This window comes from Sesamum indicum, linkage group LG9 (genome assembly GCF_000512975.1).
Source record: "Sesamum indicum cultivar Zhongzhi No. 13 linkage group LG9, S_indicum_v1.0, whole genome shotgun sequence".
In the NCBI taxonomy this organism is placed as follows: Eukaryota; Viridiplantae; Streptophyta; class Magnoliopsida; order Lamiales; family Pedaliaceae; genus Sesamum; species Sesamum indicum.
The window spans coordinates 1,327,376-1,349,217 of record NC_026153.1 but is presented as its reverse complement, the minus strand read 5'-3'; the positions used below and the strand labels follow the sequence as shown (position 1 = coordinate 1,349,217).

Sequence of the window (21,842 nt, the reverse complement as noted above, 5' to 3'; positions counted from 1 at the left end):
CCGGGGGGGTCGTCTTTGGGGTTCTCAGCAGCTAGAAGGCCGCCATATCGATATGATGAGGTAATATTTTTTTAAATTATTTTTCTGCTTATTTTGAGAACATTTTGTAGAATTATGCTAATTTTTTCCTTGAAAACAGAGAATGGAGGAAAGAGGAGAGTGGAGAATGAGGTGGCAGTCTCAGCTTGATGAGTTGAAGAGGAGGAGGAGCATGAAGCCGTCCAGATCAGGGAGAATGTCTTGGGGTGCTCCAATGCCAGATCAAATATAATTGATTTTTTCTTTCTTTTTGGGGGAAGGCGGTGGCATTTAAATAATAGTTTAGGTTTAATCTAACTATATATAGGATGTATTAAATGTAATTTTATAGAGTAGACCCGTTTTTCGATTCGTATATTTGCGAATTTTTTTATTTTAAATCTTATTAAAATTTTTATTTCAATTAATACACACACCATCCTGGTGCATCTTATGTACCGGAGAGCCATTTATTTTGTTCATTGATTTTTTTTTTATAAATAAAATAATCGATGGATCCAAATTTAAAATATAAATTCAACATTAAATACAATTCTGGTAAACTAAGCTTACGGCACAAAATTTGATCTTATTTTAAAAAATAAGTTTGTGAAGTGTTTAGATAAAATAAGATATTAAAGTTTAAAAAATATAAAAATATTTTATAAAATGTTAGGGTATTTGACAAAATGAGGTCTTTTATAGATAAAATAATTAAAATAGGCATGATACCATTAGAATCAAATAAGTTGTTATTTCTTGGTATATTTTGCTTTAAAAACTTTTAAAACACTTTTATAAATAGTACATTTTAATTTAAATTTCAAATAAAAATTTAATAGATAATCTTTTTTTAATAATAAAAAATAAAAAATTATTACCTAAACTTTTGAATAAAAATAACATTCATACTAGTCAAATATTAATATAGATATATATACAATTAATTTTTTCTTTGTTAATACAATAATTATTTCTAGTTGTATAATTTATAATGTATTGAATTTATATTTTTCAGTAAACATAATATCAATGCCAATTTTGTTTTTATTTAACTACAATAATTTATTATTAAAGAGTGAAGTATTTTTTCTTTTTCGAATGTTAGAAAAATTAAATAGTAAAAAAAAAACTTTTAAATCCTAAAAGAGAGACATTGTGTGTGCTTGTGTGTGAGAGAGATAGTGAGTATGTAAGTGAGGATATTTTTATCTTTTGACATATTAATTTTATATAGCTTATAAGATATATAAAAAAAATTAAGATTTTTTTTTAAAAAAAACTTATAAATCTAAAATATATTTTAAGATCTAATAAGCTATTTAAAAAAATATCAAATATTTTATTGAAATTTATAAACTCTTTAATATTTTATAAAATATTTTGAGGAGCTTATCATAATGTTTGGATTCATTTTCTCAGTGTTTTGTTGTTTTTTGTGGAGATAGAAAGAGAAAAACGAAGATAAATAAGTGTGTGTTAGAGATAATATGTATGTTTGGATTTATTTTTAAAGATAAGTATTGTATGTTTAATGTTGTGTTTTTGGGAGACAAAAATTACTATTTATTGTCAAATCATGCCTTTATATATATATGTATTTGTGCTAAAATAATTTAAAATATATAAATAAAATATTTTTGAATGATAATAAATATTGAGCATAGTTTAATATATCTCAAAAATAAATTGAAAATAAAAACAAACATAGTGTATAAATTTAGGTAAAACACGGTATACATTTGCTTTGATAAGATGTAGGCCACCCCCCGCCCGTTAGCTGCGCATTAATTTACTAATAAATATAAACACGATTCGGTAGTACACAAATCCCAACACAACTGCTTTAACATTTAAGTAGATTATGAATATATTTTGATGGAAACTGAATACTCTATTTTGTACAGATCTCGATATCGATCTTGCCTACAATTATATATCATCCAACACTTGTCCTTTTCGGTAAGGATTTTACGACCCAATTACTTATGTTCTTCAATCTAAATCTAGCTACAGAGTCTGTCTAAATTCGTCAACTTAATTTGATTCGACTTATAATTTTACCTCAATCTAAAAAATAGTTATTCATATACGTATAGATAGATTGTCCAAAACAAAAACATGGGGCTTGCCGCCTTCCTGTATTCATACACTTAATTCCACAAGTAGAATGCAGCAAGTGGTGCGTACTTGTTTTGGAAAAACCGTGGGCGACTTTGGCTCTAAATATTCCAGTCTGTCTGATGTTGATTTTACAACGTTTTTATAGAATTCCCAGTTCCAGAAGACTACTCTTTGGACATGTAAACATGCATACATCACAATATTACCAACCACTTAATTGTTAATTATTTAATTACGTTGAGGAACTGATCACATTTAATTAGTACGTGGCCGGAAAATTAGGGCCTCAGGGAAACATTTCTCTTACAGTCCAGATAGAGTCAAAGACAAGCAATCTCAATCGTACGTGTTGTTGGCTCATGATTCAGACCATTCTTTTGAAATCCACTTTCCATTGTAATATGTGTCACGTAATTCATTTTGTTCTATCAGAGGTCAGATATAATTTTATATTTACTTTAGACAATCACTATAATAATAATAATATAATGATTAAAAAAAATCAAATCACGATATCAAAATTGTTGGTGATTATCTATATATACATATCATTCTTGTCGTTAATACTTATATTATGATAAAATTATTGTTATTTGATATATGTATTTATAACGATAGTTTTATTTGAAATTGTCTTTTAGTATTATTTTTCATTGGAGTAAATTGAGTGGACTTTTGGATTCAAAAGTTAATATATGTTTACAATTAAATTACAAGATAAAAAATGTCAAACTCTTTAAAATTATAGGACTAAAATGAGATATTGTCCATTAGAGGTGAGATGTTACATATACCAGTTGGGTGTGTTTGAGTGCATGAAGAAAGTGAGTATGTTTTTGTTGGCGTCGGAAACTCCAAATCTGAGTAAGCTCCTCCACCTTCCACTTCACCCTTATCCAGAAATGAAGAAGTTGTTGATGAGATGAGAGATGTTAATAATAATTGTACCTGGAAACATCTTTTTGTCTATGTTGGGACAGTCGTGACATGAGATAGAGATGTACATGTGGGGTGGGGGGGCACTCCTTTACTGGATCTGGATAGGGTCGAATAAACTCTCTATACTTGAGATCATGACACCACTATCAAATTCTATCCCATTTGCTACAACTCCATAATTCATACGACTTTATGCTAACATTTTATTGTATCACTCTTGGATATTTAATATTTTAGACCCCCCTACTGCTCTCTCTATTCCGCAAATTATGTACACAATTTAGTTTGGGTGATAACCCAATTATGACGCGACATGCCACATATCAATTTCGTAAGTGAGGAGACGAGGAATGTAGAATTTGAGAAGAAAGAGAGAAAATCCCATTCCCATCTGCTGAAATGATGAGAGTGATGTTGATGTTAAGGGTAGGAATGAATTTGACAACAACTCATTGGAAGGAATCCACACGCCTTACGTTCACTCTCGCTCATACTCGCTCCTTATATTTAAATCTTCTTCTCTTTTTTCTTGTTTCGTAAGATTCTGTTTTGGGCTGAACTCTGAGCCCAGATGACTGCAAGATTGGGCATAATGTCCAGATCCATTAATCTCTTCTGGTCCAAAAAAATTGGGCTGGTTGAAGATGGTGACTGTAGTGACTCTTGGGTGAGCGTCTTTATTTATGATAACTGGGATTATGAGTTACATTTATGAATTATGATGCATTAATCATGCTCACCATTTATTTAAAAGAATATTTATAATTTTGTTTTTCTGAAACGCCCTCTTAATCATTACTTATTACAAGAATTTTTCTTTTTGGTTTTTTATAAGTTGGAAAGTTGAGAGTTGAGAAAAGCCCTGCTTGCTGGGTGCTGGGTTGTTGGAATTTACGACGAATTTTATGTTCCATGTTTGGTAAAGCATAGCTTTGGTTTCTGTATTTGCATGGCTGCCAATTTCTGGACTTCGTCTCACTTGTAAGTCCAGATTGGATTTGGAGGGGAATTTCTCTCTTCTTTCGCTGTAATTCTTTCTTAAGAATTGATTGCTCTAATTTGTTCATTTCTTGTTTGATTCTGAAATTTTAGCAAACAGCTGATGGACCTGGAAGAGGTGGATGTGGTGCAACCACTGGATAAAGAAAGGGGCATAACTCTTGAAGATTTCAAGCTCATCAAGTCCCACATCGCTAATTGTAATCTTTACTACAACACTTTCAAACAGATGGGTCTTGCCCATCTTTTAACGCATTGGTTATCTTAAGATGATCATGAAAATCTGAAAGTTTCCCTTTGTTATGTGTAAGCATTATATTTTCTTTTTCTTTTCTAGGGGTCTTTTTCTTTGTTATTTTCTGTTTCAGTGTATGATTATGGCGCTTCGATACATCATTCTTGTGAATTACAATTGGTGTGACCTGGTAATCTTCTTGCTGCATGTGATCAGAATGTGGCCCTAGTTTGTACTCAATTTCACATTTAACTGGGAAAACAACCATCTATTCTATCCATTAGACTGTATATTCTTGACATATGCCTCTGTTTTTCTCCTTTTCGAGTCAGATATCGCAAGGTTGGCTCAGAATGTGAAAGTTCGGCAAAGGTATGGTTTACCTTTTTCAATGGGTTTAATCCTTTCACTCAAAAACTTCATAAGCATCATTAGTATTACCATTACAGATGAGCCTTCCAGTTTTCTCAGAGTTAATCTGATTATGGAGCTAATCATCATTTCTATAATATGAAGTACATTGCTTGTTTCCAAATTTTAGCTGAAATGCATTTAAACTAGGTGACATTGGCTAAGCCACAAGAGGTGTAATAAGGTCTGAATAATTCGCATTTATTTTTGCATTTCCATCAGTAACAGAGATTCCTTACTGTTGATAACTTTTCAGGGTTGTTGCTACTGCCATTACATACATGAGACGTGTTTATGCAAGGTATAATTATCCATGTTTGATGTTAAGAGCTAGTCTTTTACTTGAAATTCTCTTTCATTTTTTTGTTATAGAATTTAAACCAACAGGGTTTTGAGACTGACAATTTCTCATGGCATTCCACCTAGGGGCCTACAAAAGTTGAATTGAACATGAACATGCTTCTTTGGGATGCTTGCACTGAAAACCTAAGATATTGAATTTGTGAAGAATCCTTTTAATTTTGGAGGAACTTTCTAGTTTCCATTCTGAAACCTTAAGCTCTTGCCAGCAAAAATCAAGCAACAACTTGAGTCTCAAGTGTCTTGTGGTCTGTAAGTGATTGCTCCCACTCCTGCTAAAGATCTGTCTGAAGACTTGAAATTTCTACAGTTCTCTACTTTATTACCAACATTTAGACATATGAAGGTCACTAAACCTACTCAGCCCGTAATAGGTGGTGTTCTCAATGTCAAACATTCGAGATGATATTCCAAAGTCTTATTCCATGCGGCATTTATTGTTGGAAGTTTGTTCTAGGTCTTGAGCATAAAACTGATATTTTTTCAGGAGAAGTATGACCGAATGCGATCCTCGTCTGGTTGCTCCAACCTGCTTGTACTTGGCAGCTAAAGTTGAAGAAAGCACAGTGCAGGCAAGACATCTTGTATTTTATATCAAGAAATTATGTAAGTATAATATCTGTATTAAACTTTTACATGATGTAAGTTATTTCTTTTTGACCCCATTATGGTTTTGTGTGGCATTATAAGTGGCAGGAATTACCTTTTTGATTTTGCAGATTCTGATGAGAAGTATCGATTTGAAGTAAGGGATATTCTAGAAATGGAAATGAAAATTTTAGAAGCCTTAAACTATTATTTAGTTGTATTCCATCCTTATCAAGCACTGCCGCAGTAAGTATACCTCCAAATATGGATTATCTTAATAATGAGTTCTGTGTCATTTGTTAACTGTTGCTTGCCCAATTAATTTATTCTTGAGTAGGATCTTTACCAATTTCTATGTCCTACATGAAGAAAGAAGATTATATGTAAAACCACTTGTTTTCTTGGTTGTTTTTGTAAAAAAGTCTAGTATCATGATTCATATTTTATTTCAAAAATAACATTGAAATGGTAAAATTTACATTTCTTAAAAAGGTAAATTCGAATTTGTTTCCAATTCGCGATGAGATTTCAATCTTTTTGCATCTCCCCACAAAGATGTGCATGAGAAATTTTGTTGTATATTAGGTCTAGCATCAAATTGCTTTATGCCAATCTTCTCTTAAACTAGTGCAGGTTTTCTGCTTGTACTTATGCAATGCATCAAATTTAGTTGCCTTGAGACAATTGAGGTCTTTTTAGTTTCTTAATGTTGTATATTTATCTGACAACAAAAAATTTCTGCAATTTTAGGTTACTTCAGGATGCTGGCATGAATGATGCAATGCTAGTAACTTGGTAAATATTATTTTGTCTTTCCTGTATGTTGTTCACCATTTGAGACATGGATATCCGGCTTTTTAGTCTGTTACTCTTTTATGCAATCTGTAGAAGTATGATTGATTCAAGTTTATTTCATTCTTTTATGTGCACCACCTGTTGGAACGACCCCTTTTATCTCTCTACGTAACCAATTTTACGTTTTGTCACAAATATTTATACGAGGATTCACTGTATTTTACAGAAGGTCTGTCCATCAGATCAATGTGTTCTTCTCAGTGCAATCAACTCTTGGTCGGTCCATTTATCATGGAAGGATATTCATTTTCCTCCTATTTTTGCTGGGGACTTCGGCCCGGGCAAGGGGGATATTTCGGGGAAAGTTACATGCTACCCATGTGTGTACCGACCTAACTTGGATATAGACCTCAGATCATGCATAATGATGTCAGTAGTTTACTGTATAATATCATCAAATTTCTAGTATAACAGTTCACACCTCCTGTGGGTTACTAAAATGGGCAGCATATTCATCTATGCCTGGGTTGATAAAAGAAATAATTTGCTTTCTCTATTGCATGTATTTCCCTCTTTTTTGCATTCAATCTGACAATCAATGGATTATGATAAAATACTTCGTTTGACTGTCATTTTTGTAGGGCTATTGTTAATGATACTTACAAGATGGACTTGATTCTTATATATCCCCCTCACTTGATTGCATTAGCCTGCATATACATTGCAAGTGTCCAAAAGAATAAAGAAAACACGGTGTGGTTTGAAGAGCTTCAAGTTGATATGAATGTGGTGAGTTGTCTAAACTAAATCATTTAGCCTTGATACTTCATCCTAAAATTTCACAATTTTGGCTTTCCAAAACCTTTGTCAACTCTTCCGGTTCCCCTCAAAGAAATCTTCTAGTGTCTGAACTATGTGCATCAAAAGACAAAGCACGAATGATGCAATGAAAATGCATTCTTGGCATTTCTAATTTTCTCAATTCATTTCATGTGTTACTTAACTTGGCAGGTGAAAAACATGGCAATGGAGATACTAGATTTTTACGACGGCCACAAGCTGATTACGGATGACAATGTTAACGCAGCCTTGAACAAGCTATCCAAATAATTACGTGCTTGTAATAAACTGTTATCTGGAAGTTTTAATTTTTTGGCCAACTGGCTTTCCCTGAAGTTACTACTAGCTGCAAGAGTTACAAGTGATGCAGACATTGCAAGGTGTTTCAGTGACTGTCTTTTCTCTTTCGAAGATTGTTGTCTTGATTAGGACCTCCATATGAAGAGGAAGGAAGTTAAGAGCTAAATAGTGGTGGATTTGACAAGATTTCTTACACAATCAGTGACGAACTGCACTTGCTTGTTTATTGTTTATATTCCAATGTTTGTTTTTTCATTTTTTTCCCGGCAGCGAGTTATAGTTGTGTATTAAACCTGAGAAACATGTTCTCTCTTTGTGAAGAACAATGTTAATTTACTTACGGGTAGAAACATGTATAAGAGGGAGTAATGAATGCCAGGGATGTTGCATTAACATTTTAAAAGAGAAAGCAGTACAACCAAAAATCAGTATCAGATTGATCCTCAATAAAGGTTGTTGGTATTAACTTTGAATAAACTTGGTTCCAAAATCTCTGATATGACATGATTATTCATCATTCACAACCTTAAAGCAGTTTCGCACGTGAGCTTTTGATGTTAACCGCTCTCCTAAACACTGCTCTCAGCTTCCAGCAGTACAGCAGTACTTGTTGGTGTCAGCCTATCAGGGCTCGTACTCGTGTTCATTTTACAAGCTTCTGATGTCGGCCAGCAGTCACAAGTTAGTCTTCCATTGTCCCTGTACGATAGTTGGGAGACATAGGAGCTTTAGGTTAAAAGTAGAAACAAGCAAGAAAAATGGTTCTATGACAAGAATCCTCAACGACCACAATTGCACGGGAATAAAGATCCAGCTGCATAAGATCAAGAAAATATACACACAGAATCCTCCTGGAACATGATGTACAGAAATGAAACCAAAAAAGCGCTTCATTTGGCCGGTTACGATGATGCAAGAATCATCTTTCATGAGCTGACTTCTTCCTCATCATCTTTGCTCAAGAACATTATAGATCACTAGTCTTGCAGAGTGCGGAGCAAATAAATGAAGGCGAGCTTCTCTTTTCTAATTCTTCCCCTTCTTAGCCTGCTTCTTTGCTGCAGGGCCATAAGCGCAAAGCTGTAAGACATAAGCTTCAATTCTCAAAGTAAAAACTTTAAGATGATGGAAAATTATGAAGACCTAGTCTCCTTTTGGCCTCTGATTTTGCAAAGAAATCCCTCCATTCATCAGTTAGAACGTAAATAGGGTCATCTTCTTCCTCAACTTCAACATTCTCAATGTTATCCTGCATCATTCTGATGCCAAACAAAGCAAAATGACAAAGCCGATCAATGCACAAAGGCGAGATCAAGTGTATTCACCTACATTCAACTATTCAAATTGCACGAAGATCCCATGCACATATTTCCAAGATTCTCATAAAATTGCTGCCCCCACCACAGAACATAAGCCTACTGCTCTAGAGTGGGGTTATTTAACCACCAAAAGTAAGCAAAACAATGGGAAAAGATTGGTCAGTTGAATTGCACATGAGCACCCAGAAGAGCATTTATTAGTTTGGCATATAAACTGCAAGTCGAAATCGTTTCACATGCGTCCTTTATCAAGTCCTTGAAAGGCCTGGGAAAGAAATCAACCAGTAGATATAGGACTAAATCTCCAGGCCATGATAAGGAGCATTTGCGTCATAATGCATCATCTTCGCCAGTCTACACATCATATAAGTTTAATAACAAAGGGACACTATGCAAATTCCAAATGAACTACAAAATCACGAAGTAGTCACATATTGGTATTAACAGACATATATAAACACATTACATACCAGTTATAAGTTGTCCCATCACAAATACCACAAGAGAATTCTATACACTGTACCTTCTAAGAAGTACTAAAAACAGATTAGCAACAACAAACCCGCAAAACAAATTTTATGGCCACCCGCTGTATTCATAAATAATCCTCACACATTGGAACAATAGAATTCAGCAGAAACCCAAAGTCTACACATAAGAGAAATTAAGCAGAAATTAAGGGGTAAATTACAAGCTACTGCTATAAAAAATAGGCAAACAAGCCCTTATGAAAAATAAAATAGCAATTTATCCCAGTATTTTTGAAAACATAGTAACTCCTCATTTCCAATATCACATGAGGAGGGAGAAGAAGTAAATAAGAAACCAAATTGAGCGCTTTCAAGAACTTACTGGGAATCATCGAAAGATTCGTTGGGCTGATTATCCAGAAAGCTGGAGTGAGAATTGGGCGGAATAGAAGCAACGGGTTCTGGGTTTTGAGGAGAGGGGTAATAGGTGGAAAAAGAGCATGACGGAGAGTGATTCTTTGGTTGCGACATAGAGCGGTGAAATGGGCAGTGAGGTGAAATGTAAAAGAAATGGTGGTGGTGGCGGCTATGGTGGCCGTGATGGTGGTGGTGGTGGTGGGGAGGATGAAATGAGGTGGGAGTGGGAGTTTTCCCATCACTGTTGGAATCCATCTGGTTGACGACTGGGGAGGCGCCCATTTGCATTTTAAGGGTAAATTATCTGAAATTAGATTTAATTATATAAATATTTTATGATCTTTCTAAATTTATAAATATATTTTTAAATTAGTATCAATTTAATGTCCTTTATTGACCATTTGTATATTTTTTAATTCTTGTTTACACTATCGATATAAATTATAATTATAATTTCATCTAATGTACTTATAATTTTATAAGGGATATAAAATTTATGTAAATATACTTAGTTCCATAGGCTGCTAATATAATTTACCATAGTTATAAATATAAAACGATCCATTAAAGTTATTTAAATATTTGTAAATTATTGACTCTAATAAATATCTTTATAATCTATTACAAGATGTTGATTCTTTATTTCGAGAGTTTTTTCATAAAATAAAATAATTGGTTTCTTTTAGTTTTATTAGTTATTGTTGAAAGTATTCCTATGAGCATATAGAAAAAATTTTGGCACGAGATAAAAGAAAAAAAATCCATAAAAGAAAAAAAATGTGAAGTGATTGCGAGAGAAAAATAAATTATAATTATATTTATTAAGAATATAAAAATTTGTGAAAAAAATAAACAAATAAGATGGAAAAAAACATGGAGTAGTGAGTGGAGATAAAAAAATATATTGAAATTATTATTACAATCAATTTTTTTTAGTTTAAAAAATAAAAATTAATATTTAAATTTGATATGAATAATTTTTTTAATAATAATAATAATATATAGAAGATATTAAAAAAAAAATCCTTAAAGAAAAAAGTGAATTCCAGATTGGAAGATCTCTATGTCATCAGTGCTTTATTTGACTTAACTACACATTTTATTATTATTATTTTGTTTGGTTGTAGTGGGACTTGCCCAATCATAGCCTACAGCAGCGTGGGTTATGTATGTATGCAATCGAAAGGGCATGTTCGTCTCTTAAAGCAAAAAGTGAGGGCTACATGCTAATTTTTAATAATTAAAGGGGTGTAAGTGGATAAATAACCGTTACGAAGATCAGCACCAACCAACAAGAAGAGAGTGTGGTTGGGAGCTTGACCGCCACCATTTCATACTCGAAAACGACACTTCACCGACTCACCATCTCCATTGAGCTGGGTCCCACTCCTTTGATGAGCCAAATCTCAAGTAATATGCTTTTGGGAGAAAAATGGCAAACCTTCCACACATTCCAAAAATCAACGGCAGCCCTACGTTTTTTATATATAGCTCCTTCAAACGATTAGCGCACACACATCCCTCACCCTCTCTTCTTCCCCTTCTCTCAATAACAGCCCTCCACTCCCCTCCTCTTTCTCTCTCTCTCTCTCCCTCCCTCCCTCTCTCTAGGTGCTGTCTTGTTTCAAGATTTCTCTATTGTTATTCTTTAAGCTCTTATTTTGATTTGTGCGGAGTTAATTTTTTTTTTTTTTGCTGATTGTTCTGATTTGGGGAGGGGTTAAATTTTGAATCTTTGGTCATTCTTAGCATTTCGGAGCTAAAAAGCTCGAATCTTGAGCTGAATCTCAAGTGGGGTTTGTTCTTGCTTCTCATATCATTAGATTTAATTTGGTGTGTTTTGGTGCGGGTGTTTCGATCTTGGCACTGTGGTTTGAAGTTGGTTCATTGGTGGGTGGGATTTATATCGTAACCTGTCAATGGGCGCTTTAGATGAATGCCATTACAATGTGGAACTAGAGAATGGAATCAATGTTGGGGAGTGTGTTGAGCTGGGTTTTGAGGGGGAGCCCGAGACTCTGGCCATCGAGGATGCTGTGGGAGTCCTCTTGCAGGGTTTGGGTGAAGATATCAATCGTGAAGGTCTGCGGAAGACCCCTCTCCGTGTGGCCAAGGCCCTCAGAGAAGGGACTCGAGGTGATTCTTGATTGCTTTTCTGCATCTCTGTTTTCTATCAAACTTTGACTGTCACATTGCTTACAGTCGGAGAACCAATAGAGTTGGATCTGATGCTTCTCAATAATGTGAGGATTTATTGAGAAACTGTGGATTAAATAATGAGCTCTGGGTCGTGGTGGATCTTTAAATTCTTAAATAATTATTGTTAGATGTTGGAACTGACATGTTGTTCTAAACAAATGTTTGGCCGACTTGGCATCAACAAAACAAATTATAATTTTCTTTCTTGTAGTTCACACATATCCAGCTGGTTAACTGCCTTATGGAAGATTATGTTAAGAATCACTACTTGTGCTGCTAGGACTACAGTTAAATCTTTCAAGTTCAGTAGGCTAATTGCAGAAGATGAATGTAACTTATTTAAAATAGCGTGTAACGATTGCTTGCCCTCATTCTTTGCATCTTATACTTAATCCTGTCACACTACTGAGGTAATTATCAGATCTTGTTCTTTAATCCGTTCCTTGTTTCTAGCATGCTTATGTAGAGCAGTTCTCATACTTGTTCTGGTGCCTATGGTGTTTGAAGTTGGATTATTTGAAATTCAATGAACAGATTTTGTTAGATGCAATAACTTGAGTAATGATTCCTGCTTCGTGTTTGTAATATATACTTCTTCATATGTCCAGGTTATAAGCAAAAGGTAAATGACATTGTTAGTGGTGCTTTATTCCCCGAAGCTGGGTTGGAAAGTAAATTTGGTCACGCCGGTGGAGCAGGTGGGCTTGTAATTGTGCGTGATCTTGATCACTTTTCATATTGCGAGTCTTGCTTGCTTCCTTTCCAGGTTAAGTGTCATGTAGGTTATGTCCCCTCTGGTCAGAGGGTTGTAGGCCTAAGCAAGCTCTCTCGAGTTGCTGAAGTTTTTGCTAAGCGGCTTCAAGATCCACAAAGATTGGCCGATGAGGTTTGTTCAGCTCTCCAACAGGGTATTAAACCAACTGGAGTTGCTGTCGTCCTCCAGTGTTCCCACATTCATTTCCCTGATTTTGAGTCAGCCATCTTCGACCCGAATCACCACGGATGGGTAAAGATTTCTGTTATGTCAGGCTCTGGAGTTTTTGACAATGAGAAGGCTGACTCTTGGACTGATTTCCTCAGTCTTCTCAGATTCAGGGGTATAAATGTCGACGATGCTTGTGGCAGAGGTTCAGTTAACAAATCTTGGTGTCCATCTCAGACTTTCCGGAAGATGGGGGCATCAGATTCAGCTATGGTCAGTGCAGTGTCATCAATTCTTTCTTCTTTAGGGGAGGACCCATCAAGGAAAGAACTTGCAGAAACTCCTGCTCGATTTGTCAAGTGGTTGTTGAATTTCAAAAACACTAATCTGGACATGAATCTAAATGGATTCGTCCGTAGTAAGAGAGATTCTTTAACTCCCAATGGGGACGTCAGCTGTAACGAAGAACACATCTGTTCTGAGCTAAATTTGTCATTTTGGTCACAATGTGAACACCATTTACTCCCATTTCACGGTGTGGTTCATATAGGTTATTTCAGCTCCAATCGGATCAACCCTGTTGGAAAATCCCTTCTACAGTCAGTAGTACATTTTTATGGTTTCAAACTCCAAGTACAGGAAAGGCTCACCAGGCAGATTGCTGAGACAGTTTCAACATTCCTAGGTGAAGATGTAATGGTAGTTGTTGAAGCTAGTCACACTTGTATGATTTCTAGAGGCATTGAGAAGTTCGGAAGCAGTACTGCTACAGTTGCTGTCTTGGGTCGATTTTCCACCGACCCAACGGCAAGGGCAAAATTTTTGCAGATTATTCCAAACTCTTGCTAGTGGAACTTGATCCTTGACTGAAGTAGGTATACATTTTATACTGAATTAAATAGCCCATTTTTGAAGCCCTTGTTTTAAGTATGTGCCTTGTCTGGGAGCGTCACTGAAGCTGCAGTGGTGAAAGAGAGCCCCCAGAAATACCCTTTCGGCTGGTTTTTTATTGAAAGCATTCTTCATCCTTTTGCTCCATGCCTGTAACATAAAGGCGTCGTAGCCTATAAAAACGTTGATCTTATTCAGCATTTTCTTAATTTTCAAATATATATTTTTTTTTCTTATTCATATAATCCATTATTTATCTGTTCATTGCCCAACAGTGGTCGCTCGATGGATTTCTTGTTCTTGCTTGTATGTTTTAAATTTGCCTCGTAGAAACTTTGCAGCTTGAAGTTGAAAGATTGTGAAATATGTACTAGAAATAAAAAGGAAATTAACACAAGGCATAACTATTTATGTGGTTTCTTTATCAGTTGTCTCTTGTGCATTGTTTAAGAGATTCTTGTACACCAAATGTGTTCTAAACCTATGAACATATGTACCAACAAACTTGGAAGTGCAAGAGCACTTATTTACATGTTACTTAAATCATAGCTTTAACTGAGAGAGCATTAACTGAGAATTATCTATCCCAACCACAAATGTCGAATTCTATACCAATCCACTTGCATTGGCGATGGAGCAGTAGGTGCTCGAGGCTGGTGAGTGTAGAATCGATGTACTTGAAAGACAACAACCATTGCCAGAACAATGCAGAGGAGCATACACCTCAAGGAAGGTACCTGTTTGACCATATTTGTCATAAGTAACTTAAGATAAGCAGCGGTATAATTTCTCCATGCACGAAGGTTATGAGTAAGTGGAAAAAGAAAACTAAGAGAAATGGGATCGTGAACTCAGATTGAATTTGGAAGCATGCAGTCCTCGTCTGTTGCATGCATTTTGCAGTGCACTTATTTAAGTAGTGCTATGTGGATTTGGGAGGAAACATGAACTGCCCGCTAACATCTTGCCAAGGTGAACACAAATAAGCTTGATAAGAGTTTGGTCAGCTGTAATTATATGAAAGCAACCATACCTCGCCCACAAACAGGTTTTTGGGAGGAAGATTTCTATCAGCACGCTCGAGGCAATAGATTAACATATCAACTATTGCCAAATCGGTGGCTGAATCATTGCTCTCTGCAACCACAAAGAAACAAAGTTATTGGTTCAAATAATGTTGTAAATCTTATTCTGAAGAAAGAAGCATGTGAGAATAATATACCTGGGATGTCAAAAATTTGTCCCTTTGGAGGGACACCTAGGAGCTCTCCCAGATAAACACGGATTCTTACGCGATCAGAAAGTGAAAGTAAATCTCCATGTGTGATGACAACAATAGGCTTGTCATCTAAGGCACAAACAAACCAAAAAATTAAACTCCGCCGTAGCCAAAAAGACGCTTACGTATTTCAATAGCCAAGAAAATGAGATATCAGCTAGAAGGTAAACTTGATGCTCTGCATGGTGAATAAAGTGCTCAATCTGTATTAAAGTCTATCGACCAAGATTCTTCATAAGGAGTAAAAGGGAAGAGGATAGGATAAAAGGATGAGAGTTTGTAACTGGTACCTTTAAAGGACAACAGGGGATTGTTGAAATTAGTAGCTATCATTTGAGAGTACTCTTTCTTCTTTCCGTCAACGCTATCCATAGATTCCAATACAGAAAGCCCATTCACGACAAATATGACAAAGTTAATTTCTCTGAACTGACTGGAAGAACGACTCCTCCGAGCCTTACACTTTAACCGAGCTTTTAAATCCTCACCATCAGATTTTCTGAGAAATAAAAGCAATCACAAAGTAATTCCACATTTCATCAATTGTAAATATTAAAAACACATCAATCATTACCTTTTGACCAATTCCCCATGACAGACACCTTTCGTCATCCAACGCTGAAGCATTTTCAGGTTTTCAGAGGAATCATCTGACAAACTGCGTGTATCATATAAACAAAAGGAACCTGAACCTCTTGGGATCACATACTCATGGAGGAAATAGGTCCCTTCTTCTTTAGAAGAGTTCCCTGTTCAATCAAATGGTTGATGAACAAACCATATTTCTGTAACATAAGCAAGACGACACAGAAAAAAAGAGAAAATATTACATGAAACTTGGGCTCTTCCTGATACGATTATGTCGTTCTCAAGCACCCGAGAAATTTTGTTGATAAGACTGCTCTTGCCAGAACCCTTTGGTCCTATTAGCAAAAGCAACGTAGTATTTGGTACATCATACTCACTCAAATCCATGACGTCTATCTTTTCAGCCCATGCACCAGGAGTATAGCTGGAGGAAAATCACACAAGTTCAAGGAAACCAAACTACATAATCCATGTAAAAAAGATGGGGACTTTTAAACATTTATACAAGTTCTCCATGGTCAAAGCAATCCAATCTGATCCAATTACTAATCCAGGTATAAAAAGGATCTTGACAAAAAGCAACCCAACCTGCTATCTCAGAAGCAAAAACCATAGTGAGTTTGGTTGAAATGAGATTTCTGAAATTTCAGATTCTTATCATGTCAATTGCTTATGCATACATTCCGAAAAACTGACAACTTAAAGAATCAAGAATCGAGGATACATGAACAATCAATCATACCTCAAAAGTCTACTTTTAGCCTCTTCCAACCTGTCAATCCGAGGCCGCAACTCCTCGTAACTCCTCAATACCTCTGTGTAGACCTTGACTCTCTGCCTCTCTGTGGCCTCAGAAATCAAAGAAAGACGAGGACACTCATCTTGAAATCCTCCAAAATTTAGTCCACTCTCCGCATTGAGAACTGAAAAATTTTCTGACTTGTGACTCCAACCCTCCTCATTCCCACTGAACACAGCAAAGAAACCACAATAATCAACCTCAAATTCCCGTGAAAACTAGTATTTCCCCTCAAACTCGGAAACACATAAAGCATAAAAAATGAAGTACCTGAAAACACTGGAAGTAATTGATGCAAGTGGGAATTTTGGGGTTAGTGATGATTCATCCTCTGCAAAAAGAAACATTTTACCCGATGATCACACATAAACCAGACACACATACTTATATTTTACACAGACACACGCATCAAATTTACACAATTTTCTACGTATATATGGCTTAACTGACACAGATGAAATTTCGTCTTTGAAACCAAATACCAGTGGAAAACGGAGGAGGATCGAAACTCTCGCCACCCATTATGACTCGCTTCTCTCAGTTTGCCGGGCGAAGCTCAAGACTCTAGAGAGAAGAAATTCAAGATTTTGTCTGAGAATTCAACAACTAAAACGAGAGAGAAAGAGAGAGTTTGCTAGAGAGATGACGCTATCCAGCGAACAGTCTCAGATGAAATCGAGTGATTGCTTACACCTGTGATACGATACCAGGTCACGCGGCACTCCGCTGTATTTTCCATGACGACTTCGTCTATTTGAAATATAACTTATATATATGGTTGACTAACACATTTTTTTCTGCTAAAGATATTTTCATTATCCACCCAAAAGAAGAGAATGTTTCTGTTTCAAAATATGGTCTCGACTCGGATTACACTTTTTCAACTTCATTTGATTATTTTTGACAAATAAAAACTGAAGCAAAGTAAGGCGATTTTCGATGGATTGCAATTTGCAGGTGGAACTGATCAAACACAAATGATCAGTTTTACTTCATTAAAACAAAGCAGTGCGGTACTAGTTGCCTGCAATAAGAGGAGTGATGAATAAGAACTTGGGAGTGTGGTTGAAAAGATTAAATTAGAAAAACTGCTCTTTCCTTCTAACTCTGGAAAATTTTGTATACATAGCAGGTGTGTATGAGCGGTTCCATATTTTACACATCAAAATTGCAATGAGGTGCAGCAAAACTGCACACCAGGAGGAAAAAAACAAAAGCACTCTTCTCTCAGTTGTGGGACTTGGAATCATAAGCCGCCTCTACTTGACTCCACTCTGTCGGTCCATAGGGCCCCCCCCCCCTCTCCCCCCCCCCCCCCACCCCCAGTAGACTTCACTGCTCTACGGATACAATCTGTCACTCTAGCTCACGTTTTGATGCATCTAAGTTGCAGGAGCTCATCTCCTCAATCAAGAACCTGTGGAAGTGCACGTAAACACGTAGGTAGTTCATCTTTTATGCCGAATAACACAAGTATCAGCCAGCAACTTATTGTGCCCCATCTTTGGCCAAGAGCTAGTATTTGACTAGCAGTGTAGTGTAATTGTTCCATTCAGTAATAACCTCCAGAACCAACTGAAAGCCAAAATCAGGATATGAATCCCATTATCCCTAGAGGGGCGTGGAAGATGTCATCAAACTAAGATGGGGACTTTTGCTCTCTCCCAACTCAAGGTGACAACAAGAAGTGTACTTATCTATTCGTCTAGTAAGGAATGACATACGGCATAAAAGTAACATCTGCAGACTCCACTTGTATTGCTTCAGCCCAAACCTGCTTTGTCCAATCAATCTGAGAGGACAGTTTGGGCCTCTTTGCCTTGGAATCCTTGCAGCCAAACAGCCAGTCCTGATCGTCAAACTGAGACCATTCTACTTTAGGAATGGTGAGTACCTGGCTCAGATATTTCAAGTCCGGATGAGGAGGCTTCATAGAGGCAGCGATCTTTTCCTTATCTTTGACAGAAGCAGATGAAGGCCTCGATGACACAAGATCTTTACACTCTAATGTACCATTCTTCCTGAACTCTTTCTCATCCATCTTATGGACAGCATATGCCCTTTGACTATCTACAGCCTTGTCAATCTTAGGTCCAGCAATCTTTCTACCATTCTCCACAACTGGATGTGAGGAATGAAAACTTTCAGCAGCACTATCGTTGTTTGCAAACTGCTCCACCTTGGCCACATTCCTATTAGTTTGGCATGGTTCCATCTTCCTTCCTATACCTGCAACGTCTGAGGAGATAAGACCATTACTCACCACATGATTAGCCATGGTTGCCCTCCCACGTGGATGTGAGGATGGAAGTTTTTCATCAGCACTGTGGTTGTCGACAAACTGCTCCACCTTGGCCAAATTTCTATCAGTTTGGCATAGTTCCATCTTTGTTCCAATTCCCGAAATATGTGAGGAGCTAAGTCCATTACCGGCCACATGATTAGCAACAGTGGCCCTCCCGTTTTCAGCTCTAGAGTTATTTGCAGTCTGACCAGGTTCCCTATTCCTAACATTTTGAATCACTGCTGGAGAGGACAAAACCTTACTGTTGACCTTATGATTCATAATAACAGCCCCTTTCTCCACAGCCAAGTTTACAGTATTTTGAGGAGGATGAAAACCACTTCCATTTGAACTGACTTGATGAGAGGAAAGAGCAGGCCTTGACATATTATGGGGCCGAACTCCATTGCCTTCAGCCAAAAAAAAAAAAAAAAAAAAAAAAAAAAATTTAGGAAAAAGCATGCCAATCATCCCAACACAATATGTCCCAAAGAGCACCCAATGGGAAGTAATCTGGAGTGGCACTTCTATTCCTACCTGTCATTGTGAACAGAAAAAATCCGTTTTCCATGGAAGTTAACTATTGACGATAAAGGAAAGAACTCACCATGTATAAAGCCATTTAACACAGGCTCCTTTTGCTCTGCAAGCTCTCCATGGCTGACAGGTCTCTCCTTCAGAACACCTGAGGGTTTCTTCTCTTGAAGATCTAGAGAACTACCATGTCCTAGTTTTGTCGTCCCTTTACCCATATCCTTGACTTTCTCCTTCTCCTTTTTCTTTTCCTTTTTCCTTTTCTTGTCCTTTGATTTCCTATTCTTATCTCGATCTTCATTCTTGTGCCCATCTTCTTTACCAACAGAGTTACTGTGCTTGTTCTTTTCTTTTCCATCTTTTTTCTTCTCAACCGTGTCCACTTGGCAGGAACCGACTTTAACCTTAATTTGATTTTCTCCAGAAATATTCCCAACCAAACCATTTCCCAAGCCCCTTGCGTCAAGTTTGAGACTTTGGCCATTATCCATCCTACTATGCTCTCTCTTGTCCTTGATATCATCATTAGCTTCAGCCGACATGCCATCACCATTCTCCTCCATCTTCCATGGAAGGTTGGCCTTTCTTTGTCCAGTGAGTGTGATTTTCTGAACCATCTGGTTATCTGTAGCTCCACCTTCATTTCTAACTCTTTTTCCCAATTCCACCAAAATTTTATGATCCTGGACTCCATTAATTGGTTTGGTATCTGGACCAAGCTTCTCACCATTCTGAATTTCCAAGGACCCTACACTTTTCTTCTCTTCTGAGGACTTTTGCTTATCTTTCTTCTTCTCCTTCTTGTCCCTATGTTTCTTTTCCTTGCGGTCCTTATCCTCTTTGTGTTTACCTTCACTTCTCTCCTTTTCCTTTCTCTCACTTCTTTCTTTCTTGTCTTTATCCTTCTTATCCTTGTGCTTCTTCTCCTTGTGCTTCTCCTGATATAGAGATCGTGAGTGATATATGCATCTAAGTAAATATAAAAACGAAGAGAAAGTCTTATACACAAGCGCACAGTTAGAAGAATAAATGCTTGCTAATGATACAACACGTAATAGGAAATAAAGATGCACTGCCATAATGCATTGCATGTAAAGCTGCAATATGCTAAGCCTACTGCAAGGAGTAGAACAATAAATACTGCAGGTAAACTTCATCTAGAGGATTAGTATTAGAGAGAACACCATAAGAATATCGCTGATTTAAAAGACACATAATAGAATTATCTCACAGCCTTAAAACCCTGTAAAGTTTCTTCAAAAAGACTTTGGCAACAACATACTGATAATTCGGTTATCTGTGGGTGTAGAAATGGAAAGAAATTGCCAGAGATTACTGCTTGTTAATTAGGTCGATTACATGAAAGACAAACCTCTACTATCAAGTTCACAACATCAGATCCAATCTTTCTCTCATATCCAGGAGGTGGAAATGGAAAACAACGAGACATCGCACTTGGGCAAGGAAAAAGTGGGGCAAACTCTCCACCAAGTAAGGCTTTCCTACGCTCTGGCCGGAACTTCCTAATACAGGAACCGACCAGAAACAATTATGTCGTCCATGCACCATGTCCTTGTGTTCATTTCCAGCCTTGCATTAACCAATCTCACACATCAATCCAGCCCGGCATCCATCACCCTTGCAGTGTCAAAGTTCCAAATTCTGCAATGCTCATTCCCTGCCTGTACTTAATCTGGAAACAAGAAAAGACAATAATATTATGACGCTCCAAGACAACTTGTGGTGCTAATCAAGTTTCCTCAACGGGAAAAAGGCTTTCTTTTATATAAACACCACCTTCGGAGAATCTGAAGTTCAACCAACTCCACCACACTACAAAAGCAAAGAACACCTGCCCATCATCCAAAGATGTAATCAAGGATTCTGTAGGCTACTTTAAGTATCCACAACTGCAAAACCAACACATCCAACAAACACCATAATACTCGAAAAGTAGAAATTATTATGACTGTCATGCTTCAATACCTGACTCCTGAATACACATCTTAATCCATTAAGTATGTACATGTCAATCAACAAAGTGACCAGAGAATATTCAAACCCAAACTACCAATTTAGCATTGACCATAATCTTCAGATTTTAAGAATGGGAATCAGGCCTTAGTCCAGTGGATCAAACCCTAAGCTATCAGCCAGAAAATACTGTGTCAAGCAAAACCAGCAACAGCTTAGGACAGAAAGGGAAAAAAAGAGAGAGAGATTGCAATTCATCAAATTCAAAAAAAACAGAAATTTAATGCCCTTTACTGGTAAACAATTGGAGAATCGGGCCAAGAAAATAAAATTTCCGAGAAAAAGGAAAAAGAGCCGAAAACACACCTCTTGATGGGTGGTGACACGCAAAAACAAGTGGCGATAAACGAAGAATTTGAGAGACCAAAAAAAGAATTCAAGAAACCAAATTTCCATAGTTGTTTTAAACTTGTTCCGAAAACAAGTAGATGCATTGTGAAACAAAGGGAGAAAGATCAGGGAGAAAGAACAGGAAAAGGAGAAATCTCAAGGCATTC

The 21,842-nt window shown here is 36.6% G+C and overlaps 5 protein-coding genes and 1 long non-coding RNA gene across 12 annotated transcripts in view; 3 read left to right on the top strand and 3 right to left on the bottom strand.

The window, feature by feature from the left end:
- On the top strand, positions 2 to 500 carry LOC110012614. The gene is made up of 2 exons (XR_002287835.1): positions 2 to 60; positions 140 to 500. It is a non-coding gene; the product is annotated as an uncharacterized LOC110012614 (long non-coding RNA).
- Positions 3,826 to 7,844, top strand: LOC105170129 (cyclin-C1-2-like). 2 transcript variants are annotated; one of them, XM_011090756.2, is made up of 9 exons: positions 3,826 to 4,062; positions 4,174 to 4,280; positions 4,648 to 4,687; positions 4,983 to 5,027; positions 5,574 to 5,692; positions 5,806 to 5,920; positions 6,425 to 6,469; positions 7,111 to 7,258; positions 7,481 to 7,844. In XM_011090756.2, exons 1-9 carry the CDS (start codon positions 4,031 to 4,033, stop codon positions 7,577 to 7,579), a joined length of 750 nt encoding a protein of 249 aa, XP_011089058.1. In that variant the 5' UTR covers positions 3,826 to 4,030; the 3' UTR covers positions 7,580 to 7,844. The 2 variants fall into 2 exon arrangements, with proteins under 2 accessions (XP_011089058.1, XP_020552623.1); XM_020696964.1 differs by having other exon boundaries at positions 4,021 to 4,062; positions 4,174 to 4,505.
- On the bottom strand, positions 7,947 to 10,093 carry LOC105170128 (uncharacterized histidine-rich protein DDB_G0274557-like). The gene is made up of 3 exons (XM_011090755.2): positions 9,781 to 10,093; positions 8,753 to 8,868; positions 7,947 to 8,667 (listed from the first exon to the last, which is right to left on the bottom strand). The coding sequence occupies exons 1-3, from the start codon at positions 10,068 to 10,070 to the stop codon at positions 8,636 to 8,638; spliced, it is 438 nt and encodes a 145-aa protein (XP_011089057.1). The 5' UTR covers positions 10,071 to 10,093; the 3' UTR covers positions 7,947 to 8,635.
- LOC105170126 (GTP cyclohydrolase 1) lies at positions 11,261 to 14,044 on the top strand. The gene is made up of 2 exons (XM_011090752.2): positions 11,261 to 11,951; positions 12,623 to 14,044. Exons 1-2 carry the CDS (start codon positions 11,735 to 11,737, stop codon positions 13,783 to 13,785), a joined length of 1,380 nt encoding a protein of 459 aa, XP_011089054.1. The 5' UTR covers positions 11,261 to 11,734; the 3' UTR covers positions 13,786 to 14,044.
- LOC105170127 lies at positions 13,769 to 17,339 on the bottom strand. 4 transcript variants are annotated; one of them, XM_020696872.1, is made up of 10 exons: positions 17,187 to 17,339; positions 16,940 to 17,057; positions 16,764 to 16,824; positions 16,437 to 16,661; positions 15,937 to 16,118; positions 15,681 to 15,855; positions 15,397 to 15,605; positions 15,050 to 15,175; positions 14,861 to 14,964; positions 13,769 to 14,564 (listed from the first exon to the last, which is right to left on the bottom strand). In XM_020696872.1, the coding sequence occupies exons 2-10, from the start codon at positions 17,013 to 17,015 to the stop codon at positions 14,409 to 14,411; spliced, it is 1,314 nt and encodes a 437-aa protein (XP_020552531.1). In that variant the 5' UTR covers positions 17,016 to 17,057; positions 17,187 to 17,339; the 3' UTR covers positions 13,769 to 14,408. The 4 variants fall into 4 exon arrangements, with proteins under 4 accessions (XP_020552531.1, XP_020552532.1, XP_011089055.1 ...); XM_020696873.1 differs by having other exon boundaries at positions 16,976 to 17,057; positions 17,187 to 17,337; XM_011090753.2 differs by lacking the exon at positions 17,187 to 17,339 and having other exon boundaries at positions 16,940 to 17,177.
- LOC105170123 overlaps positions 17,807 to 21,842 on the bottom strand; it is a 9,948-nt gene continuing 5,912 nt past the window's right edge. For 2 of the 3 annotated variants that reach the window (XM_011090746.2, XM_011090749.2), the window contains exons 2-5: positions 21,109 to 21,163; positions 20,684 to 21,004; positions 19,385 to 20,249; positions 17,807 to 19,187 (exon numbers count right to left, since the gene is read on the bottom strand). In XM_011090746.2, the coding sequence (XP_011089048.1) occupies positions 18,199 to 19,187; positions 19,385 to 20,249; positions 20,684 to 20,761 (1,932 nt within the window). In that variant the 5' untranslated portion in view covers positions 20,762 to 21,004; positions 21,109 to 21,163 and the 3' untranslated portion in view covers positions 17,807 to 18,198. Of the gene's footprint in view, positions 19,188 to 19,384; positions 20,250 to 20,683; positions 21,005 to 21,108; positions 21,222 to 21,842 lie in introns of all 3 variants that reach the window. The other variant, XM_011090745.2, reaches the window with a different exon arrangement.

Excerpts from the sequence above, each read along its gene's own strand:
- LOC105170126 (XM_011090752.2), top strand. The coding sequence starts at position 11,735 with ATGGGCGCTTTAGATGAATGCCATTACAATGTGGAACTAGAGAATGGA. Across the intron at positions 11,952-12,622 it reads CCTCAGAGAAGGGACTCGAG|GTTATAAGCAAAAGGTAAAT; the intron begins GTGATTCTTGAT and ends TCATATGTCCAG.
- LOC105170129 (XM_011090756.2), top strand. The coding sequence starts at position 4,031 with ATGGCTGCCAATTTCTGGACTTCGTCTCACTT. Across the intron at positions 4,063-4,173 it reads TTCTGGACTTCGTCTCACTT|CAAACAGCTGATGGACCTGG; the intron begins GTAAGTCCAGAT and ends CTGAAATTTTAG. Across the intron at positions 4,281-4,647 it reads CAAGTCCCACATCGCTAATT|ATATCGCAAGGTTGGCTCAG; the intron begins GTAATCTTTACT and ends TTTTCGAGTCAG.
- LOC105170128 (XM_011090755.2), bottom strand. The coding sequence starts at position 10,070 with ATGGATTCCAACAGTGATGGGAAAACTCCCACTCCCACCTCATTTCAT. Across the intron at positions 8,869-9,780 it reads GAATCTTTCGATGATTCCCA|AATGATGCAGGATAACATTG; the intron begins GTAAGTTCTTGA and ends GTTTGGCATCAG. Across the intron at positions 8,668-8,752 it reads AGAGGCCAAAAGGAGACTAG|CAAAGAAGCAGGCTAAGAAG; the intron begins GTCTTCATAATT and ends ATGGCCCTGCAG.
- LOC105170127 (XM_020696872.1), bottom strand. The coding sequence starts at position 17,015 with ATGGGTGGCGAGAGTTTCGATCCTCCTCCGTTTTCCACTGGTATTTGG. Across the intron at positions 15,606-15,680 it reads CATGGGGAATTGGTCAAAAG|AAAATCTGATGGTGAGGATT; the intron begins GTAATGATTGAT and ends TTTATTTCTCAG. Across the intron at positions 14,565-14,860 it reads AAAACCTGTTTGTGGGCGAG|GTACCTTCCTTGAGGTGTAT; the intron begins GTATGGTTGCTT and ends ATGGTCAAACAG.